Below are 19,072 nucleotides of genomic sequence, written 5' to 3'. Positions count from 1 at the left end.
CGCAAAAATTGTATTTTTTTCTTCCCCTCCCCCCCCCCCCCCCCCCCCACACTTTTCTTCCTGTAACAGTGATTTAAAGACAAGTGCCCCAGTGAAAACAAATTGGATCACTATATGTTTAAGAATTTAAAAACCCCATAGGCTGCCCTGGTTGTAAAATGAGATATTTATGCAGCATGACAAGAGGGTTGATTATTTAACACAAAAATCTATCATCTGAATTATTTATGGCTAAAGAGGTAGTAAACCTTTAGGTGCAATAATGATTTTTTTTAGCTGCAGAGCTTTAAATTACTTATGAGACTGGAGAACGCACTGAGCCACAGGCTAAGATAAGTTGTGGTCTGTGTGTGTCTGATAGTCACTGTTCAGATCTTGCTGTGGCTACTAATCAGTCCCTTCACCCCCCCCCCCCCCAGATAAATGGTTAGTTAAGATAGTCCCAGCAGGACTAAAGAATTTACATGTTTGATCTTGGTTAGGTAAATCGAGGCTTTGAACATTCTTCAGTATTTTCTTTAAGGTTGACATTTTTTCTTCTCCTCTTCAAAACATTTTGACTTGATGGACTAAAAGACGAGCTCAAGCCTGCGTGCAATGAAGATTTTTTTATAAATGTCGAAAGGATTAGGGCAGATAAATAAGTAGACACTTTCTTGCAGACTGTTTCAGATCTCTTGTGAGACTTTGTGTGTGTGTGTTTGCGCGCGTTTAAAACGTTTTTACTGCAGCAGTTGCAAAGCAGCATTAGAAACCTCTTAAAACAACTCGTTCGTTTCAAGCACAATATGTTGAGAATTCTTTCCATTCAAGCACTGCGGATGAGTTTACTTTCTAGTTTTGAACACATAAAAATGTGTTGGAGGATAGCCAGTACGTATCACGCCATTCCTTCCATGTTTAAGCTTCAATTGGCCCTGTTTTCAGTCTGTAAAGACCTGTTTCTTCTTGACTTGCCCTCTCCTCCAAAATCGATGATGGAAACTGGTAAGAACTTGGTGGAATCACAGAAAATGGAGCTTAGTTATACTGAGGGCTGCACGGGTACAGGAGGAGGCAGCTGGTGGGATTCATCAGGGATCAGTACCGGTGTCGATACTGTTTACTATGCTGTTGTTCGAATAGGATCCATGGGATCTTTTACATCCACCCGAGGGGGCATACAGAGGCCTCAGTTTAACGTCTCATCCGAAAGACGGCACTTCCGACAGTGCAGCACTCTCTCAGTACTGAACTGAAGCGTCAGCCTAGATTATGTGCTCAAGTCTCTGAAGTGGGACTTGAACCTACAACCTTCTGACCTGGAGGTGGGTGTGCTAGCACTGAAACTTAATAAAGGTAAATTGAGATATAGGGATTAAGAGATATCAAGGAAGGGGAGAATGCTGGAAATTAAGAGTTTGAGGCATTGAGAGAATTAGTTGGAATAGAACATGGTGGAATGAGTCTTAATGTGCAAAGCCATGTGACAAAATATGAAAGATTGATAGTAATGGGAAGGAACAATTTGCAACAACAAAACTAATAGCAGGATGAAAGCTATTTAATAGAAAATATTGCCATGTCCGTGTTCAAGGCGAAGCATATAATTGGCTTCAGATTTGTTTTTTGTGATCCATTACATGATCCAAACCTTTTGTCACGTAACGGTTTTCTAACCTGACCCCAGGGGTTAGTTCTTCCTGTATTGCAGATTTGACTTTATTTGATTTCAGAGTGAAGCATTCTTTGTATTTAAGAAAAATCATGAGAGGCAGCTCTAATTTCTATATGCTGTATTCATGATTTATTGATTTAGAGTTTGAAAATATTTGACTGTAGGTTTCCCCTGTTTAAATCTTGACTATTTTGAAAACTGCAGTACCATTTTACCCTCTGCCCAAAATAACACATGAATTTTAGTCTGCTCCAGAAACTGCTGCTTATGGAGAGCATTGTGCGGTTCTTTCCCCCAATTTTTCTGACATTACTATAAACAGATGGAAGGCTACAAAACATTTATGCAAACATTATTTGTAAGGAAACTGGGACATATTGTAGAGGCTGTAAAGGACTTTGAGAGGTACAGGAGCGCGTTCTGACTCTGACTGACCCATGCATGCTGCATAAGAATATAAGAAATAGGAGCAGGAGTAGGCCATACGGCCTCGAGCCTGCTCCACCATTCAATCAGATCATGGCTGATCTTCAATCTCAACTCCACTTTCCTGCCTGATCCCCAAATCCCTTGATTCCCCTCGAGTCCAAAAATCTATCCATCTCAGCCTTGAATATATTCAATGACTCAACATCCACTGCCCTCTGGGGTAGAGAATTCCAAAGATTCACAACCCTCTGCGTGAAGAAATTCCTCCTCATCTCAGTCTTAAATGGCCGACCCCTTATCCTGCGACTATGCCCCCTAGTTCTAGACTCTCTAGCCAGGGGAAACAATCTCTCAGCATCTACCCTGTCAAGCCCCCTCAGAAAGTTATATGTTTCAATGCGATCACCTCTAATTCTTCTAAACTCCAGAGACTATAGGCCCATTCTACTCAAATCTCTCTTCATAGGATAACCCTTTCATCCCAGGAATTAATCTAGTGACCCTTCGTTGCACTGTCTTTGAGGCAAGTATATCCTTCCTTGGATAAGGAGACCAAAACAGTACACGGTTCTCCAGGTGAGGACTCACTAAAGCCCTGTACAACTGTAATAAGACTTCCTTATTCTTGTACTCTGACCCCCTTGCAATAAAAGCCAACATGCCATTTGATTTCCTAATTACCTGCTGTATCTGCATACTAACTTTTTGTGTTTCTTGTATTTCTTGTATGAGGACACCCAAGTCTCTCTGAACACCAACATTTAATAGTTTCTCACCATTTAAAAAAATATTCTGTTTTTTTTTATTCTACCCACCAGAGTGAATAATCTCACATTTCCCCACATTATACTCCATCTGTCACCTTCTTGCCCACTCACTTAATCTGTCTATATCCCTTCATGGATTCTTTGTGTCCTCCTCACAGCTTACTTTCCCACCTACCTTTGCATCGTCAGCAAACTTGGATACATTGCACACAGCCCCTTCATCTAAGTCATTAACATAGATTGTAAATAGCTGAGGCCCAAGCACCGATCCTTCTGACACCTCACTAGTTACAGCCTGCCAACCCGAAAATGACCCGTTTATCCCTACTCTCTCTATTCTGCCCTTTAACCACTCCTCTATCCATGCTAATATATTACCCCCAACCCTATGAGTCCTTACCTTGTGTAAGAACCTTTTATGTGGCACCTTATTGAATGCCTTTTGAAAATACAAATACAATACATATATTTTCAGCACATCCACTATTTTGAAGAAGAGCAGGGCGATTCTCCCCGGTGTGCTGGCCAATATTTATCTCTCAACCAACATCACTAAAACAGATTATCTGGAAATTATCTCAATGCTGTTTTGTGGGAGCTTTCTGTGCGTAAATTGGCTGCCACGTTTCCCATATCACAACAGTGACTACATTTCCAAAATACTTCATTGGCTGTAAAGCACTTTGGACGTCCTGAGGATATCTATATCTGCATAGCTTTGTACAACCATTCCATTTTCTTTTTGAACTTTATGTTCACAAAAGTGAATGGTAATGGCACTGGGACATTAAACAATTTCTATATAGGGTGCCCAGTATCAACAGCAAGTACTCCCGACACAGAAACGGCACAGTTAGATTTACTGTAGAACTTTCTCTAATCTGCTCTAACAATGTGCCTCAGACCCCACTTGAGAATAATACTCTGCTTGTTCCATTTCCCACACCAGTCATCCCTGTATCTTCCCTGAGTGAAATTGCTAAACTAGGGGATTATTTTCTGCGGCGTGCCCGTGGCCATTAGTAACTGGGTTAATTCTGCCCAGAATCACTTCATGAAGACGCCTTATAGTCAGCAGACACTAAGAAGACTTCTTTCTCATCAATCTGGGCAGGTTTTGAACCCAAGTGGTCAAAGGCCAGTGTTTAACTGACGGTAACACCCACTCTTAGAGTGCAGCCATCCCAACCGCAACATCTACTACATGGAGTCAACACAACGTTTTTCAAATACCTGTATAAAAATTGAATGTTCATAAACAGAGCATTCTAACCCCATTGTCCAGGAGAGTAAATTTCCATCTTAAATTTTATGGGCACCAACTTGTAGCTGTAAAGAATAGCAGGATGTTCAAAATATTTTGAGAAGAATATACATTTTTATATCTTCCTGATTTGGTGCAAAATTTAAATATATTTTCTCTGGAATGTGGATACATGCATTCAGGTTATTCTAAAATAAATAAATTGAGAGCCCAGATTGTATTTTTTTTTAAAAACTAAGAACTGCAGCAACTAAGGCCTCAGATTCTCGGGTAATCAGAGTTCAAATCCCAATCTGCACTAACATTTATGCTTTGATATTCCTACAGCATAATATCCACTAGCCTTGGGCCAAATTATCTGGGAAAAAGAAAGCAAGAACTTGCAATTATATCACGCCTTTCACAACCTCAGGATGTCCCAAAGAGTTTTACAGCCAATGAAGTACTTTTGAAGTGTACTCACTGTTGTAATGTAGGAAACACGGCAGCCAATTTGTGCACAGCAAGCTCCCACAAACACTAATGAAATATAGGACAAGATCATCTATTTTAGGTGTTAATTGAGGGATAAATGTTGGCTAGCATTCCTCTCCTCTTTGAATAATGCCGTGGGATCTTTTACTTCCATCTGAGAGGGAAGACGGGACCTTGGTTTAACCTCTCATCTGAAAGTTGGCACCTTTGACAGTGCAGCACTCTTTCGGTACTACACAGAAGTGTCAGCCTGGATTATGTGCTCCAGTCTCTGGAATAGGGCTTGAACCCACAACCTTTTGACTCATAGGTGAGAGTGCTACCAACTGAGTCAAGGAAGGGAGAGAAAACTGACAAGCTGGCCACAAGAGATTATTCCCACACGCTGCATGCCACTGATCAGTTGACAGAACAACTGATACTAACAGCATGGCCAGCCCATGGCAAGGGGACACAGTGGGTGAAACAAGAGCACTCTAAGCATGGCCAGCTCATGTCAAGGGAGTAAAGTGGGTGACACATCTAGTGCAGTAGATATATATATGGGCTTTCAAAAACCATTTGATAACAGACTTATTTGGAAAATAGAAGCATGTGGGCTTAAAGGGATGGTGATAACTTGAGTGCTTAATTAGCTAAGGGATGGGAGGCAGAGAGTAGTGGTGAACAGATGTTTTTCTTACTGGAGAGAAGTATGCAGTGGGGTCCCCCGTAGGTCGGTACTAGGACCCTTGTTATATATAAATATTTTCTTGTTATATATAAATGACCCGGACTTGGGTATAGGGAGTATAATTTCGAAGTTTAAGGATGAATACAAAACTTGGCAATGTAGTAAATAGTGAGCAGGATAGTAGCAAACTTCAGGAGAACATAGACAGACTGGTGAAATGGGCAAACAGATGGCAGATACAATTTAATGTGGATAAGTGTGAAGTGATGCACTTTGGGAGGAACAACATAGAGAGGCAGTATAATCTGAATGATACTATTTTGAGGGGGGTGCAAGAGCAGTGGGAACTGGGGGTGCATATTCATCAATCTTTGAAGGTGACAGGGCAAGTTGATAAGGCGGTTAAGAAAGCATACCTGGCTTTGTAAATGGGGGCACTGAATGCAAAAACAAGGAAGTCACGCTAAACCTTTTCAAATTAGTGGTTAGGCCTCAGCTGGAGTATGGTGTACAATTCTGGGCACCACCCTTTAGGAAGGATGTTTAGGCCTTCGAGAGTGTACAGATGAAGTTCACCAGGATGATACCAGGGATTAGGGACTTGGTTTATGTGCAGAGATTGGAGAAGCTGGGATTGTTCTCCTTAGAGCAGAGCAGAGAACGCTAAGGGGAGACCTATTCAAAATTTTGGGGGGTTAAATTATAGGCCAAGTAGGGAGAGACTACTTCCTTCAGCAAGTGAGTCAGTAACCAGAGGTCATAGATTTAAAATAATTGGCAAAAAAATTAGAGGGGAAAGGAGGAAAAAAATGTTCACACAAAGGGTTGTTAAGATCTGGAACGCACTACCTGAAAGGGTGGTGGAATCAGATTCCATAGGAACTTTCAAAAGGCAATTGGACGTTTACTTGAATAAGACTAATTTGCAGTGTTATGGGGAAAAAGCTGGGGTGTGGGACTAAATCTTAATTCGCAGCAGTGGCAGCTATGGGAGACGGAGGTGCAATGCTGATACAGTAGGGCGTGCGCTTATAAGGCTGGGATTAAGGCTCCTCATGGCAAATTAAAGAGAGCTTTACTCTATATCTGACTTGTGCTGTCACAAATAAGTGACTTTGCTCATTTTATTTTAATTCGATTTCAGACTATTGATTCTGATCAAGAGATCCAAAGGGATTCATTTTCTTCACTTTGATATACAATGGGCAGGACTTTAACTGCAAAGTCCGGGTGGATTCAGGGCGGGGGGGGGAAAACAAAATCGCATTTTTAAGGAGTGGGAGGGAATCCCGGCTCCAACCCGCCGAAAAACACGTACGACCCAGACGCGGCAATTAAATCCGGCGGGCCGATAATTAAAGGGGCAAATGTACCTCAATGAGGTACTTACGGTAGTTTACTTTTTGCAAATTGGACACTTAAAAAGATTTTAACGTTACCTTGGCGGCTTTCCCACGGCTTCCGATTCAGGCCTGGTGAAAGCAGACAGGAAGGGCCAGTTCGATGAAAAATAAATTGAATAAATGAAATAAAATTACATTTCCCATTATTAAAAAAAACATACCTTACAAATGATGTCACCTGCAAACCCCCCCCCCCCCCCCCCCGGCCGATGTTTCTCCGATGTCTTCCCCCCACCCCCTTCTTGGATGTGTAGCTCCTCTCTGCTGACAGGCAGCTAGCCTGTCAATCAGGCTGGCTGCCAGGTGCGAAACCCGGAAGAGGCATTGATTGGCCTCATTAAGGATGCGCTCACAGATCGCGACCTGCCTACTTCCCATCCGGGTTTCACACCCGCAAATCCTTCCCCGCCCCTCCCCCCCCCCCCCCCCCCCCCCCCACGGATCTCCTCCCGCTGGTATGTCCAATGTGTTTAGATCTGACTGAATTAGTGTTTTAAATTGCAACGTGAGTTCTTTCATTCTTTGCTTGATTGGTGACTTGTTATTTTGGCTCTACAATTGCAGAATGTATTTTATATGTGGCTTTGTCAGTTGTATATTTCAGCATCATATTAAGTTTAAAAATTTTGACTTTAAAAAAATTAATAGATCAAAGGATGGAGCTTGCTTCAGTTCAGCAGCCATTGCGAGTTCTAATATGTCGTCAGATGAGATTTTCCATTTTGTCGCCTGTGTTTGGGTTCACAAAGATAAAGGAGGCCATTCAGTCCATCAGGTATATTCACTGAGGAAGGAGGCGAGGGAAATTTGGGTTTGAATCAACCCAAGCTTCTCTTGCTCACCGAGCAACTGGCTGAAGAAGAGAAATAAAAACCGAAGATGCTGGAAACAGCAGATCAGGCAGCATCAGTGGAGAGAGGGCAGGTGGGGTTGACGTTTCAGCGCGTGACCTCTGTTTGCCACCTCTTTGGTGAGGCAGCCAAAATTAGAAACTCAACATGTGGGAAGTTGCTGCCGAAAACTTGCCCAGTACCCCTCTGTGTCACAATGAATTGCCCCCCAAACTACCAGATCACCCAACATGGGGAAAGTTCTATTTGTGTTGAGGTTGAGGATGTTTACTTGGTGCTCTTCGAGGTGATGGAGGTCAGTGCTGGTGCACAGATCCTTTTTCTACTTTTCACAGTCAGTGTTAGCATCAAACACTCTCAGATCGGGCATGGTGTGTTAAAGTTTTCATCCGAACTATCCTGGGAGCAAGTCACCTGCACCATATTAGCCAGAGAATCATGTGTTTAGGGGTCAGTTAAGGGGGTGGGAAGAAGGAAAGACCTGAAATAAAGGACACTTTTTTAATTGAGGGGTCAAAGACAGAATCTATTTGGTTAGAATTAAGGAACAATAGAGGAGCTATTAGACTGCTGGATGTGTGCTATAGGCCACCAAATAGTGGGAGGGTGATAGAGGAGCATATTTGCAGGCAAGTTGCAGAAAGATGTAAGAACTTTAGAGTAGTGATAATGGGGGCTTCAATTATCCCAATATAGACTGGGAAAATAACAGTGCAAAGAGGAGGAGGAATTCCTGAAATGTGTACAAGAACTTTCTTGATCTGTATGTTTCAACCCAATGTGGAATGAAGCAGTTCTGGATCTAGCTCTGGGGAATGAAGTGGGGCAAGTGGACCTGTTTCAGTGGGAAAACATTTGGGAACTAGTGATCACAATCTCATTAGGTTTAGAGTAGTTATGGAAAAGAACAAGGAAAAATCAAAGGTGAAAATACTCAACTGGGGGAGGGCTAATTTCAGTGAGTTGAAAGGGGGTCTGGCCACGGTGGATTGGAATCAAAGATTGGCAAGTAAAACAGTAAATGAGCAATGGGAGGCCTTCAAAGAGTAGATAGTTCGGGTACAGACTAAACACATTCCCACAGGGGGACTAGCTAGGGCATCCAAAGCGAGAGCTCCCTGGATGACTAAAGATATAGAGATTAAAATGAAACAGGAAAAGGAGGCTTATGACAAATGTCAGGTTCATAATTCAGTAGAGAACCAGGCTGAATACAAAAACTACAGGGGAGAACTGAAAAAGGAAATAAGAGGGGCAGAGAGAGTGTATGCGAATAGATTAGCAGGTAACACAAAAGGGAACCCAAAAGTCTGTCTTAAACATATAAATAGTAAAAGGGTAGGGCCAATTAGGGAAAAAGGAGATCATCTTGTAGAGGCCGAGGGCATGGCTGAGGTACTAAATGAGTACTTTGCATCTGTCTTCACTAAAGAAGAGGATGCTGCCAATGTCGCAGTAAAGGGAGGAGGTAGTAGAGAAAAGGTTGACAGCGCTCAAAGTAGATAAGTCAACCGGTCCAGGTGGGATGCATCCTAGGTTGCTAAGGGAAGTAAGGATGGAAATTGCAGAAGATCTAGCCACAATCTTCCAAACCTCCTTAGATATTGGAATGGTGCCAGAGGAATGGAGGATTGTAAATGTTGCACCCCTGTTCAAAAAAAAAAAAGGGGAGAGGGATAAACCCGACAGTTACAGGCTAATCAGCCTAACATTGGTGGTGAGGAATCTTTGAGACAATAATCCGAGACAAAATTAATTGGGACTTGAAAAAAATATGGGTTAATAAATGAAAGCCAGCACAAAATTGTTAAAGGCAAATAATGTTTGACTAACTTGACTGAGTTCTTTGATGAAATAACAGAGAGATTTGATGAGGGTAGTGTGGTTGATGTTGTGTATATGGGTTTTCAGAAGGCGTTTGACAAAGTAATAGACTGGTTAGCAAAATTGAAGCCCATGGAATTAAAGGGATAGTGGCAGCATGGATACGAAATTGACTAAGGGACAGAAAGTAGAGAGTAGTGATGAACAGTTGTTTTTCAGACTGGTGTCCCCCAGGGGTCGGTGTTGGGACTACTGCTCTTTTTAATATGTATTAATGACCTGAACTTGGTTACACAGGGCATAATTTCAAAGTTTGCAGATGACACGAAACTCTAAAATGTAGTAAACAGTGAGGAGGATAATAACAGACTTCAGGAGGACGTAGGCAGACTGGTGAAATGGGCAGACACATGGTCGATGAAATTTAACGCAGTGAAGTAATTAATTTTCTAATAAACTAATTGGTACAATTTTAAAGGGGTTGCAGGAATAGAGAGACCTGGGGTTGTAAGTACACAAGTCTTTGAAGGCTGTTATAAAGACATACAGGATCCATGGCTTTATCTAAAAAAAATATAATTAGAGGCATAGAGTACAAAAGCAAGGAAGTTATGCTAAACCTTTATAAAACACTGGTTAGGCCCCAGCTGGAGTATTGTGTCCAATTCTGGGCATCACACTTTAGGAAGAATGTCAAGGCCTTAGAGAGGGTGCAGAGGAGATTTACTAGAATGTACCAGGGATGAGGGACTTCAGTTATGTGGAGAGACTGGAGAAACTGGGGCTGTTCTTAGAGCAGAAAAGGTTAAGAGGAGATTTGATAGAGGTGTTCAAACTCATGAAGGGTTTTGATAGAGTAAATAAGGAGAAACTGTTTCCAGTGGCAGAAGGGTCGGTAATCAGAGGACACAGATTTAGGTAATTGGCAAAAGAACCAAAGGCGACATGAGGAAACTAAATTTACACAGCAAGTTGTTATGATCTGGAATTCACTGCCTGAAAGGGTGGTGGAAGCAGAATCGATAATAACTTTCAAAAGGGAATCGGATAAATACTTCAAAGGAAAAAATTGCAGGGCTATGGGGAAAGAGCAGATGAGTAGGACTAATTGGATAGCTCTTTCAAAGAGCCAGCACAGGCAAATGGGCCAAATGGCCTCCTGTACTGTATGATTCTGTGGTACCCAAAATATTTTAAAACTTTAGAAGGATATTTTTCCAGGTATCACGAATTTAAGACACAGGGCAGCATTAAGGTAGTTCAGTCTGTTACATACAAAAAGGCGAGCCCATCCTTGCTCACCCTATCCATTTGACAGTGCAACCTTGTGCACCACTTTATCTAAATTACTCGCCAGTTCCCTAATGCATTCAAATGAACTCTAGAAAATCGTGGTAACCCGTGATTTGGCATATTTAAATCAACACACATACACATCCTATGGCTCAATTTCCTTCAGACATAGGATTGTATAGGACCAGAAACCATCTCCATCAATCGGGATGCCCAAAAATCACAGACTTCTTATCCCACTTTACCTCTGATACTCTTGTCTGTCAAAGATGTGTCCATCACCCTTCCATCGCCTCCTTGGGTAGGCTACTGCATGGGTTTACCACTTACTGCATTTTCCTTAGATAAGAGGAGGTAGCAAGGTGACCTACTTGAAGGCTTCAAGATTATAAAGAGAATTGACAAAGTTCATCCTGACTAATTGTTCAATTCCCCCTTTCCTCTCCGGTGTCCGTGAATGCATTGTCACCTCCCAGATGCAATGTCCATTTCTCCTACAACTCCTCATTTGAATCCTTCCAATCAGGTTTCCGCCCCTCCCATAGCACCAAAAGGACCCGAACCACACATTGGAACTCACTCTTCAATCCCCTCCAAATCCTCACCTCCCTCTCCTCCTTTAAGATGTCCTTAAAACCCAGCTGTTTGACCACACCTTTGGTCACCTCTCCTAATATCTCCTCCTTAGGTTCAATGCCCATTTTCTTTTTCTTTTACCCCTTATGTCTCTGTGAAGCACCTTGGGACATTTTTCTATGTTAAAGGTGCTATACAAATGCAAGTTGTTGTTGCTGGTTTAAAAAGTTCAAATACCAGGAGACAAAAAGTTAGGATAAAGAAGTGAGGTCAGCCTGACCTTGTGCACTCAAAGGGTAATAGAGTTGTGGAATAAGTTACTACATTGAATTGGACAATATAATGGGTCCAAAAGGCAACAAGAAGCAATTCTGATGAGAGTTTAAGGCAATTGGTGAGTAGGCATGTAGTGATATTCTATGAAAAAGAATATAGAATAATCCTTGTAATAATGACAAATTCTTCCATTCTGAAAGAAACATCCAGTGCATTCCAAACACTTGGTAATGAAAAGCTGTGTTTATATTTTTTCTTCCTATACAGAGATTGCCACCTAAACGCCCTGAACCACCCAGTAGTTTCTTTAACATGAAAGAAAGCCAAGCAGTCGAAGAGGAGGAGGAGGAGGAAGAGGAGGAAACTGAAAAGAACAAGCCTGATAATCGGGCCCAGGAACAAGAAATGGAACAAGAACCAGGCCTGTCTCATTCTACCGATTTAGCTGAAAATCCCAACCAGGGTAACGGTGAGTTAAGAGGGGATTTCTTAACTGCTGGGATCAATAAGGCAGCATGGACTGGTAAGAGGGAGCCTTCCCAGTTGTGCTGCCGCATTGATCTCAGCTGGGGCGGCAGATAAGCTGCTACAATTGGCCATTGTGTCTCTGGGCTAAGGAAAAGAAAAAAAAACAATCAGCCAGGTTCCCACCCCTGCTGTGCCATCCCACTGGAAATTGTGAACGTGTGGCCATCCTAGTGAACAGCATTTTGCATGGCTGTGATGCCATCAGTGGTTGAATGGCCCACGGCACTCACCGTCTAGGTTACTACCCAAAGAATGGCAAGGTTCGGGCTGCCGGTGCCTATGGAATCATCTCCCAGTAAACGTCAGAGCCTGGAGGAGAGAAAATTAGGGTAGGGAAAAGATGCAGCATTGCTGTCTTCTACACCTTTGTAATCAATATTCAAAACGCTTGGGAAACAGCTCAGCATCCTTCTGTCTTCTGTCTGCCCTTTTTGTTCAAAAGCTGCATATAGTGACACCACAAGTCCCGGCCAGAATGGAGTTCCCAATTGGGTAATTTCCCTGTCATTCACGTCTGGAGACCGCACTGCTGTAAGTGACTGGGATTGATTTTACGCACATGATTTGTATTATGTAACTATCCTCCACTCACTGCATTTTGCGGGAGAAAAAGTGGTCATGCGTTCAGAGACTCGTTTTATGAGTAAATAGACTGCTGTAGAGACTTTGTTTACTGTATCACAATTCCCACCCCACCTCCTGTTTGTTGGCTGTCACAGCGATGTCAATATTCACTCTGAATTTTTTTAAAGGGGTCTTATTGATCAGACTTCCTCTCGAACCACCTAATTTTTGTTAGGTAAGGGTATCAAGGGAAATGGAGCTACGGCGGGTAAATGTAGTTGAGGTACAGATCAACCATGATCTAATTGAATGGCGGAACAGGCTCGAGGGGCTGAATGGCCTACCCTTGTTCCTATGTTCCACTGAAGGGTATTTGTTTATGGTTTTTAAAATAAATCTTGCATACAGCATGCACTTCGTGGCTACAAACCTTACTGTTTATTGCCCCGATTTTTAGTCTCACTTTTATGTCAACATCTACCATTGGAAATTGCCGTGCCAACATTTCCCATTCAATTTTGCTGTGTCAACTGTCAAAATACCACAAGATGGCGTCACGGAGCAAATCTCTGAAGTGTTTCTCCCAACTCCTTCGACCAGGCAAAATATTTGAGTATTCTGCTGGATGGGTATTCAGTATTTAACAACAACCTGAGAAGATGCTTTACCCCTCCACTGTTTCTGATTTGTCACACTGCTTGTCTGACATCCAATACTGGATGAACAAACATTTCCTCCAACTAAATATTGGGAAGACCGAAGCCATTGCCTTCAGTCCCCGCCACAAACTCTGTTCCCTAGCCACTGACTCGATCCCTCTCGCTGACCGCTGTCTGAGGTTCAACCAGACCGTTCGCAATCTCGGCGAGCTATTTGACCCTGAGATGAGCTTCCAACCACATATCCGCTCCATCACCAAGACCGCCGACTTCCACCTCCGTAACATTGCCCGTCTACGCCCCTGCCTCAGCTCATCTGCTGCTGAAACCCTTATTCATGCCTTTGTTACCTCCAGACTGTACTAGTCCAACGCTGTCCTGGTTGGCCTCCTAGCTTCCACCCTCCATAAACTTGAGCTAATCCAAAGCTCTGTTGCCCGTCTCTTAACTCGCACCAAATCCCGTTCTCCCGTCATCCTGTGCTCGCTGACCTACATTGGCTCCCGGTCCGGGAACACCTCAATTTTAAAATTCTCATCCTTGTTTTCAAATCCCTCCATGGCCTCGCCCTTCCCTATCTCTGTAACCACCTCTGAGATCTCTGTGCACCTCCAATTCCCGCCTGTTACGCATTCCTGATTTTCTTTGCTCCACCATTGGTGGCCGTGCCTTCAGCTGCCTAGGCCCTAAGCTCTGGAATTCCCTCCCTAACCTCCTCTCTCCCCTCCTTTTCGATGCTCCTCAAAACCTATTTCTTTGACCAAGCTTTTGGTCACCTGTCCTAATATCTCCTTATGTGGCTCGGTGTCAAATTTTGTTTGATTATGCTCCTGTGAAGTGCCTTGGGACGTCTTATAAAGGTGCTATATAAACACAAGTTGTTGTTGTTAAATGCCCCCTACAGATTGTTGCAAGCAGCTGTAGTAAAGACAGGTGTTGTGAGCTGTTTTACTATAGGCAGGTGCTGTTGCACCCTGCTGCTAACATGCATAGTTGCATCCTGCAGCAGACGAGTGTTGTTGCAAAGTGCTGTACTGCAGACGGATGTTGTTACGCCCGTTGTTACATGCGTCATTGTACCCTCCTACAGAGCAGCCACTGTACTGTGGGCATGTGTTGCAGCCTGCCGCAGGTGGGTGGTTATTGCGCCCTGCCACAGGTGGGTGGTTATTGCGCCCTGCCACAGGTGGGTGGTTATTGCGCCCTGCCACAGGTGGGTGGTTATTGCGCCCTGCCACAGGTGGGTGGTTATTGCGCCCTGCCACAGGTGGGTGGTTATTGCGCCCTGCCACAGGTGGGTGGTTATTGCGCCCTGCCACAGGTGGGTGGTTATTGCGCCCTGCCACAGGTGGGTGGTTATTGCGCCCTGCCACAGGTGGGTGGTTTTGCGCCCTGCTACAGGTGGATGTTGTTGCATGTTGCTGCTAAAATCCTTTCCTTTGTCTCGGAACGAAACAAATGAGCAAGAATTCTGGCCTGTGCTGCTCTGGTGAACTCGCTCCAGTTCTGGATATCTGCAACTTAGCCTCAATTCTTAACTCCAGTTCTTTTGGGCAAGCCCAGTTGTTCCATCACTTGTTTTTTTTATTCTCGGCAGCACACAATTTTCCTGGCGTGACCTCTATCATCATTTCTGCCTGCCTGGTCGCCTTCTCCCTCCATCTCCCACGCCCATTGTTTTGCAGTCGTTCAGGTTTAAAAGCCTGTGTTCTGCTTCAAGGAGTCTGACCTCAATTACTGTCGGCTTGTTTTCAGCGGTGTAGATTGAAGCCAGCACTGGTTCTAATTTTTCTTTTAGTATTTTGGGGTAATCTCTTCCTCCTAGAATGCAAAAGACAACCCAGCAGCTTCTGAAAAGCTGGCAACTAGAGAATAATCCTGATTATGAACCTATGAGGTGAAAACAAATAATTACACAAGGTTTGTAACTCAAGCTGTAAGTAGACACGTTTTTTCACTTGTATTGGAGGGAAACAGGAAAAGGAGGAGGCCATTCAGCCCCTCGAGCCTGCTCCGTCATTCAATTAGATCATGGCTAATCTGTATCTTAACTCCATTTACCCGCCTTGGTTCCATATCCCTTGATACCCTTACCTAGAGAAAAAAAAACATAAACACAAGAAAATCTGATTGGGGGAATCGAACTGTTGAAGGTACAAAGTTGGTCGTGCATTTGTGGGGTTGGGGTAGGTGCATGCTCCGGTGGAAAATTGAGGATTTTTATATTAAAAATTGTGGATTCTGGTTAACTTTATGCACTTTTATTCTTTACCATTGAAAGATTTGCTTTTTTCTTAAAAAAAAGAAAAACAAAGTAAAGTTTGAATTTTCAACAAACCGACCAAACTATCACTTCCGCAAAAGTTTCTGCAACAGTCACTGTTCGATATCCAACGCGCCCCCACCTCGGCGCAACCCAGCCCAGTTCACAGGCACTCGACTCCGTCTGGACCCAGGTTACAGAGACTCCATATCCCATCAACTCCCAACCCTTTAACTGTCCTCCCCAACCATCCCCGTTCAATTCATCGGCACTCCTCTTCCCCCTCCCCCCACCCCCCCAATTCAGTCTGGCACTTCTCTGCCTCTCCCCCCTCAATTCGGTCTGGCGCTCCTCTCCCCCTCCCCCCTCCAATTCGGTCTGGCGCTCCTCTCCCCCTCCCCCCTCAATTCGGTCTGGCGCTCCTCTCCCCCTCCCCCCTCCAATTCAGTCTGGCACTCCTCTCCCCCTCCCCCCTCCAATTCAGTCTGGCGCTCCTCTCCCCCTCCCCCCTCCAATTCGGTCTGGCACTCCTCTCCCCCTCCCCCCTCCAATTCGGTCTGGCGCTCCTCTCCCCCTCCCCCCTCCAATTCAGTCTGGCGCTCCTCTCCCCCTCCCCCCTCCAATTCAGTCTGGCGCTCCTCTCCCCCTCCCCCCTCAATTCAGTCTGGCGCTCCTCTGCCTCTCCCCCCTCAATTCGGTCTGGCACTCCTCTGCCTCTCCCCCCTCCAATTCGGTCTGGCGCTCCTCTCCCCCTCCCCCCTCCAATTCAGTCTGGCACTCCTCTGCCTCTCCCCCCTCAATTCGGTCTGGCGCTCCTCTCCCCCTCCCCCCTCCAATTCGGTCTGGCGCTCCTCTCCCCCTCCCCCCTCCAATTCAGTCTGGCACTCCTCTGCCTCTCCCCCCTCAATTCGGTCTGGCGCTCCTCTCCCCCTCCCCCCTCCAATTCAGTCTGGCACTCCTCTGCCTCTCCCCCCTCCAATTCGGTCTGGCGCTCCTCTCCCCCTCCCCCCTCCAATTCGGTCTGGCGCTCCTCTCCCCCTCCCCCCTCCAATTCAGTCTGGCGCTCCTCTCCCCCTCCCCCCTCAATTCGGTCTGGCGCTCCTCTCCCCCTCCCCCCTCCAATTCGGTCTGGCGCTCCTCTCCCCCTCCCCCCTCCAATTCGGTCTGGCGCTCCTCTCCCCCTCCCCCCTCAATTCGGTCTGGCGCTCCTCTCCCCCTCCCCCCTCCAATTCGGTCTGGCGCTCCTCTCCCCCTCCCCCCTCCAATTCGGTCTGGCGCTCCTCTCCCCCTCCCCCCTCAATTCGGTCTGGCGCTCCTCTCCCCCTCCCCCCTCCAATTCGGTCTGGCGCTCCTCTCCCCCTCCCCCCTCCAATTCGGTCTGGCGCTCCTCTCCCCCTCCCCCCTCCAATTCGGTCTGGCGCTCCTCTCCCCCTCCCCCCTCCAATTCGGTCTGGCGCTCCTCTCCCCCTCCCCCCTCCAATTCGGTCTGGCGCTCCTCTCCCCCTCCCCCCTCCAATTCGGTCTGGCGCTCCTCTCCCCCTCCCCCCTCCAATTCAGTCTGGCACTCCTCTCCCCCTCCCCCCTCCAATTCGGTCTGGCAACTCTGCTGCCCATCCAGCCCACTTCAAGCAGGTGTTCTGCTTCCAACCCACCTACGGCCCCTCATTCAAGCTGGCACTGTTTGCCTCCCTCATTTGCCTCCTAAAATGAATGGAGCTGCTCTGGGCCACAGGTGAATCCTTTGTGGAGGAAAGGAGACCTGACAAGATGGGTCTCTGTTGGGGTAGGAAATTCGAAGCTTTCTTTAAAATATTACATTTCCGATTTGTATTTTCTTTTGAGCTTTTTTAAAAAAAATTCGGGAAACCTAAGGGACGGGCCAAGTTTCATAATGCATGGTTGAAATGTAGGGGATACAGAAAAGAGGCAATTGCAAGTAGTGAGTAGGTGACATCAAGCCTGATAAGATGAGATGAAGTAGGGCAGGAGGAGGCTCGTTTGGAGCATAAACACCAGTATGGACCAGTTGGGCCGAATAACCTGTTTCTGTGCTGTTATTTCGATGTAAATGCCCGAAGAAGAGGAAATTGAGGGAATAATGGGTTCTACAATTTCAAGATCCTGGAGAAAGAATGAGTTGGAATATGAGACACTGGGCAAGGGATTACTTTGAACAAACAGAACTCAGCTAGATTTTCCTTTCCCTTTAAAGTAATGAAATTTGTACAGTATTGGCACATACCGTGTACCTCAATGATCCTGATTCCCGAGTGGATCAGACATCTCTAGTTGCAGTAAAAGCTTACCGTGGTCCCTACAATGAAAACGTCTCTTCATTCATTCCAATAAGTTCAGATTGAAGTTTTCCTTTCCCTCTACGGCTGCTCACTCCCGTTCCTGTACCCAGCAAATCCTCCAAAACGTCAGCACCAGCAGTTTCCCACCCCCGCATCGTAGTGACACTTCCCTGATTGTCTTAGCAATTTGATGCAGTTCAGAATGGCAGTTTAGCAATAGGTTTGTTTAAACCTTGTCAGTGTTAAACCTCGGGAGGGCAGCCTAGTTGACAGAATTTATACACATCATTTATTTCATTTCACCGAAAAGAGATAATAAAGTAGAGATGTTTGATCTGAGACAAGTAGGTAAAATAAAACTTGCTTACCAAATTGGCTCACCAGCTGAGCAACAGCATTGACTGGATTTCCAGTTACACCCACATCGCGCAGGCCTTAATTAATACTTGGACACTGCAGCCTGTGAAAAATTACTAGCGGAACAAAATCACAGTTACTTCTTTCTGAATTATTTAAATTCTCATTTTTCTGACAAAAATTGTCTTGCAAGAGACTGCATTGAACTACTCAGTAGGTGACCCACCGCCATCGTCACAAGTTGTAAAAATGGGATGGAATATCCAATGGGCACAACGCCTAGAACCATAGAATGATACAACACAGAAGGAGGCCATTCGGCCCATCGTGTCTGTGCCGGCGCTTTGAAAGAGCTATCCAAATAGTCCCACTCCCCTGCTCTTTCTCCCATAGCCCTGCAAATTTCTCCTTTTTAAATATTTATCCAATTCTCTTTTGAAAGTTAATATTGGATCTGCTTCCACCACCCTTTCAGGCAGTGCATTCCAGATCATAACAATTCACTGCGTAAAAATATTCTCCTCATTTCCTCCCTGGATTTTTTGCCAATTGCCTTAAACCTGTGACCTCTGGTTGCCGACACTCCTGCTACTGGAAATAGTTTCTCCCTATCTACTCGTATCAAAAGCCCTCACAATATTGAACACTTTTATTAAATCTCCCCTTAACCTGCTCTGTTCTAAGGAGAGCAATCCCAGTGCGGTGGTGTTTTAGGACATGGATTCCCAATCTCTCAGACATGCTGGACAAACTAATATTTGGAGCTTTTGCCACTCCAGCCGTTGTTTTGGCGCACGCAGCTTGGTGCGGACATTAATTCGGTACATTGATCGCCATATCCCCTCATATCATTAAATAAAACCGGTATTGTTACCAGGCTTGCAGTAAAACATAAATAATGACCCGGTGAATATTTC

The 19,072-nt window shown here is 44.9% G+C and overlaps 1 protein-coding gene across 2 annotated transcripts in view; it reads left to right on the top strand.

The window, feature by feature from the left end:
- The window catches only part of slc4a1ap (solute carrier family 4 member 1 adaptor protein), a 119,862-nt gene that overhangs the window by 78,921 nt on the left and 21,869 nt on the right, over positions 1 to 19,072 (top strand). For both annotated transcript variants that reach the window (XM_067985147.1, XM_067985146.1), the window contains one exon: positions 11,755 to 11,956. In XM_067985147.1, coding sequence (XP_067841248.1) covers positions 11,755 to 11,956 — 202 coding nt within the window. The remainder of the gene's footprint in view (positions 1 to 11,754; positions 11,957 to 19,072) is intronic.

The sequence above is a fragment of the Heptranchias perlo genome, chromosome 5 (assembly GCF_035084215.1).
Source record: "Heptranchias perlo isolate sHepPer1 chromosome 5, sHepPer1.hap1, whole genome shotgun sequence".
In the NCBI taxonomy this organism is placed as follows: Eukaryota; Metazoa; Chordata; class Chondrichthyes; order Hexanchiformes; family Hexanchidae; genus Heptranchias; species Heptranchias perlo.
This window is presented reverse-complemented; position numbering and strand designations above follow the sequence as displayed.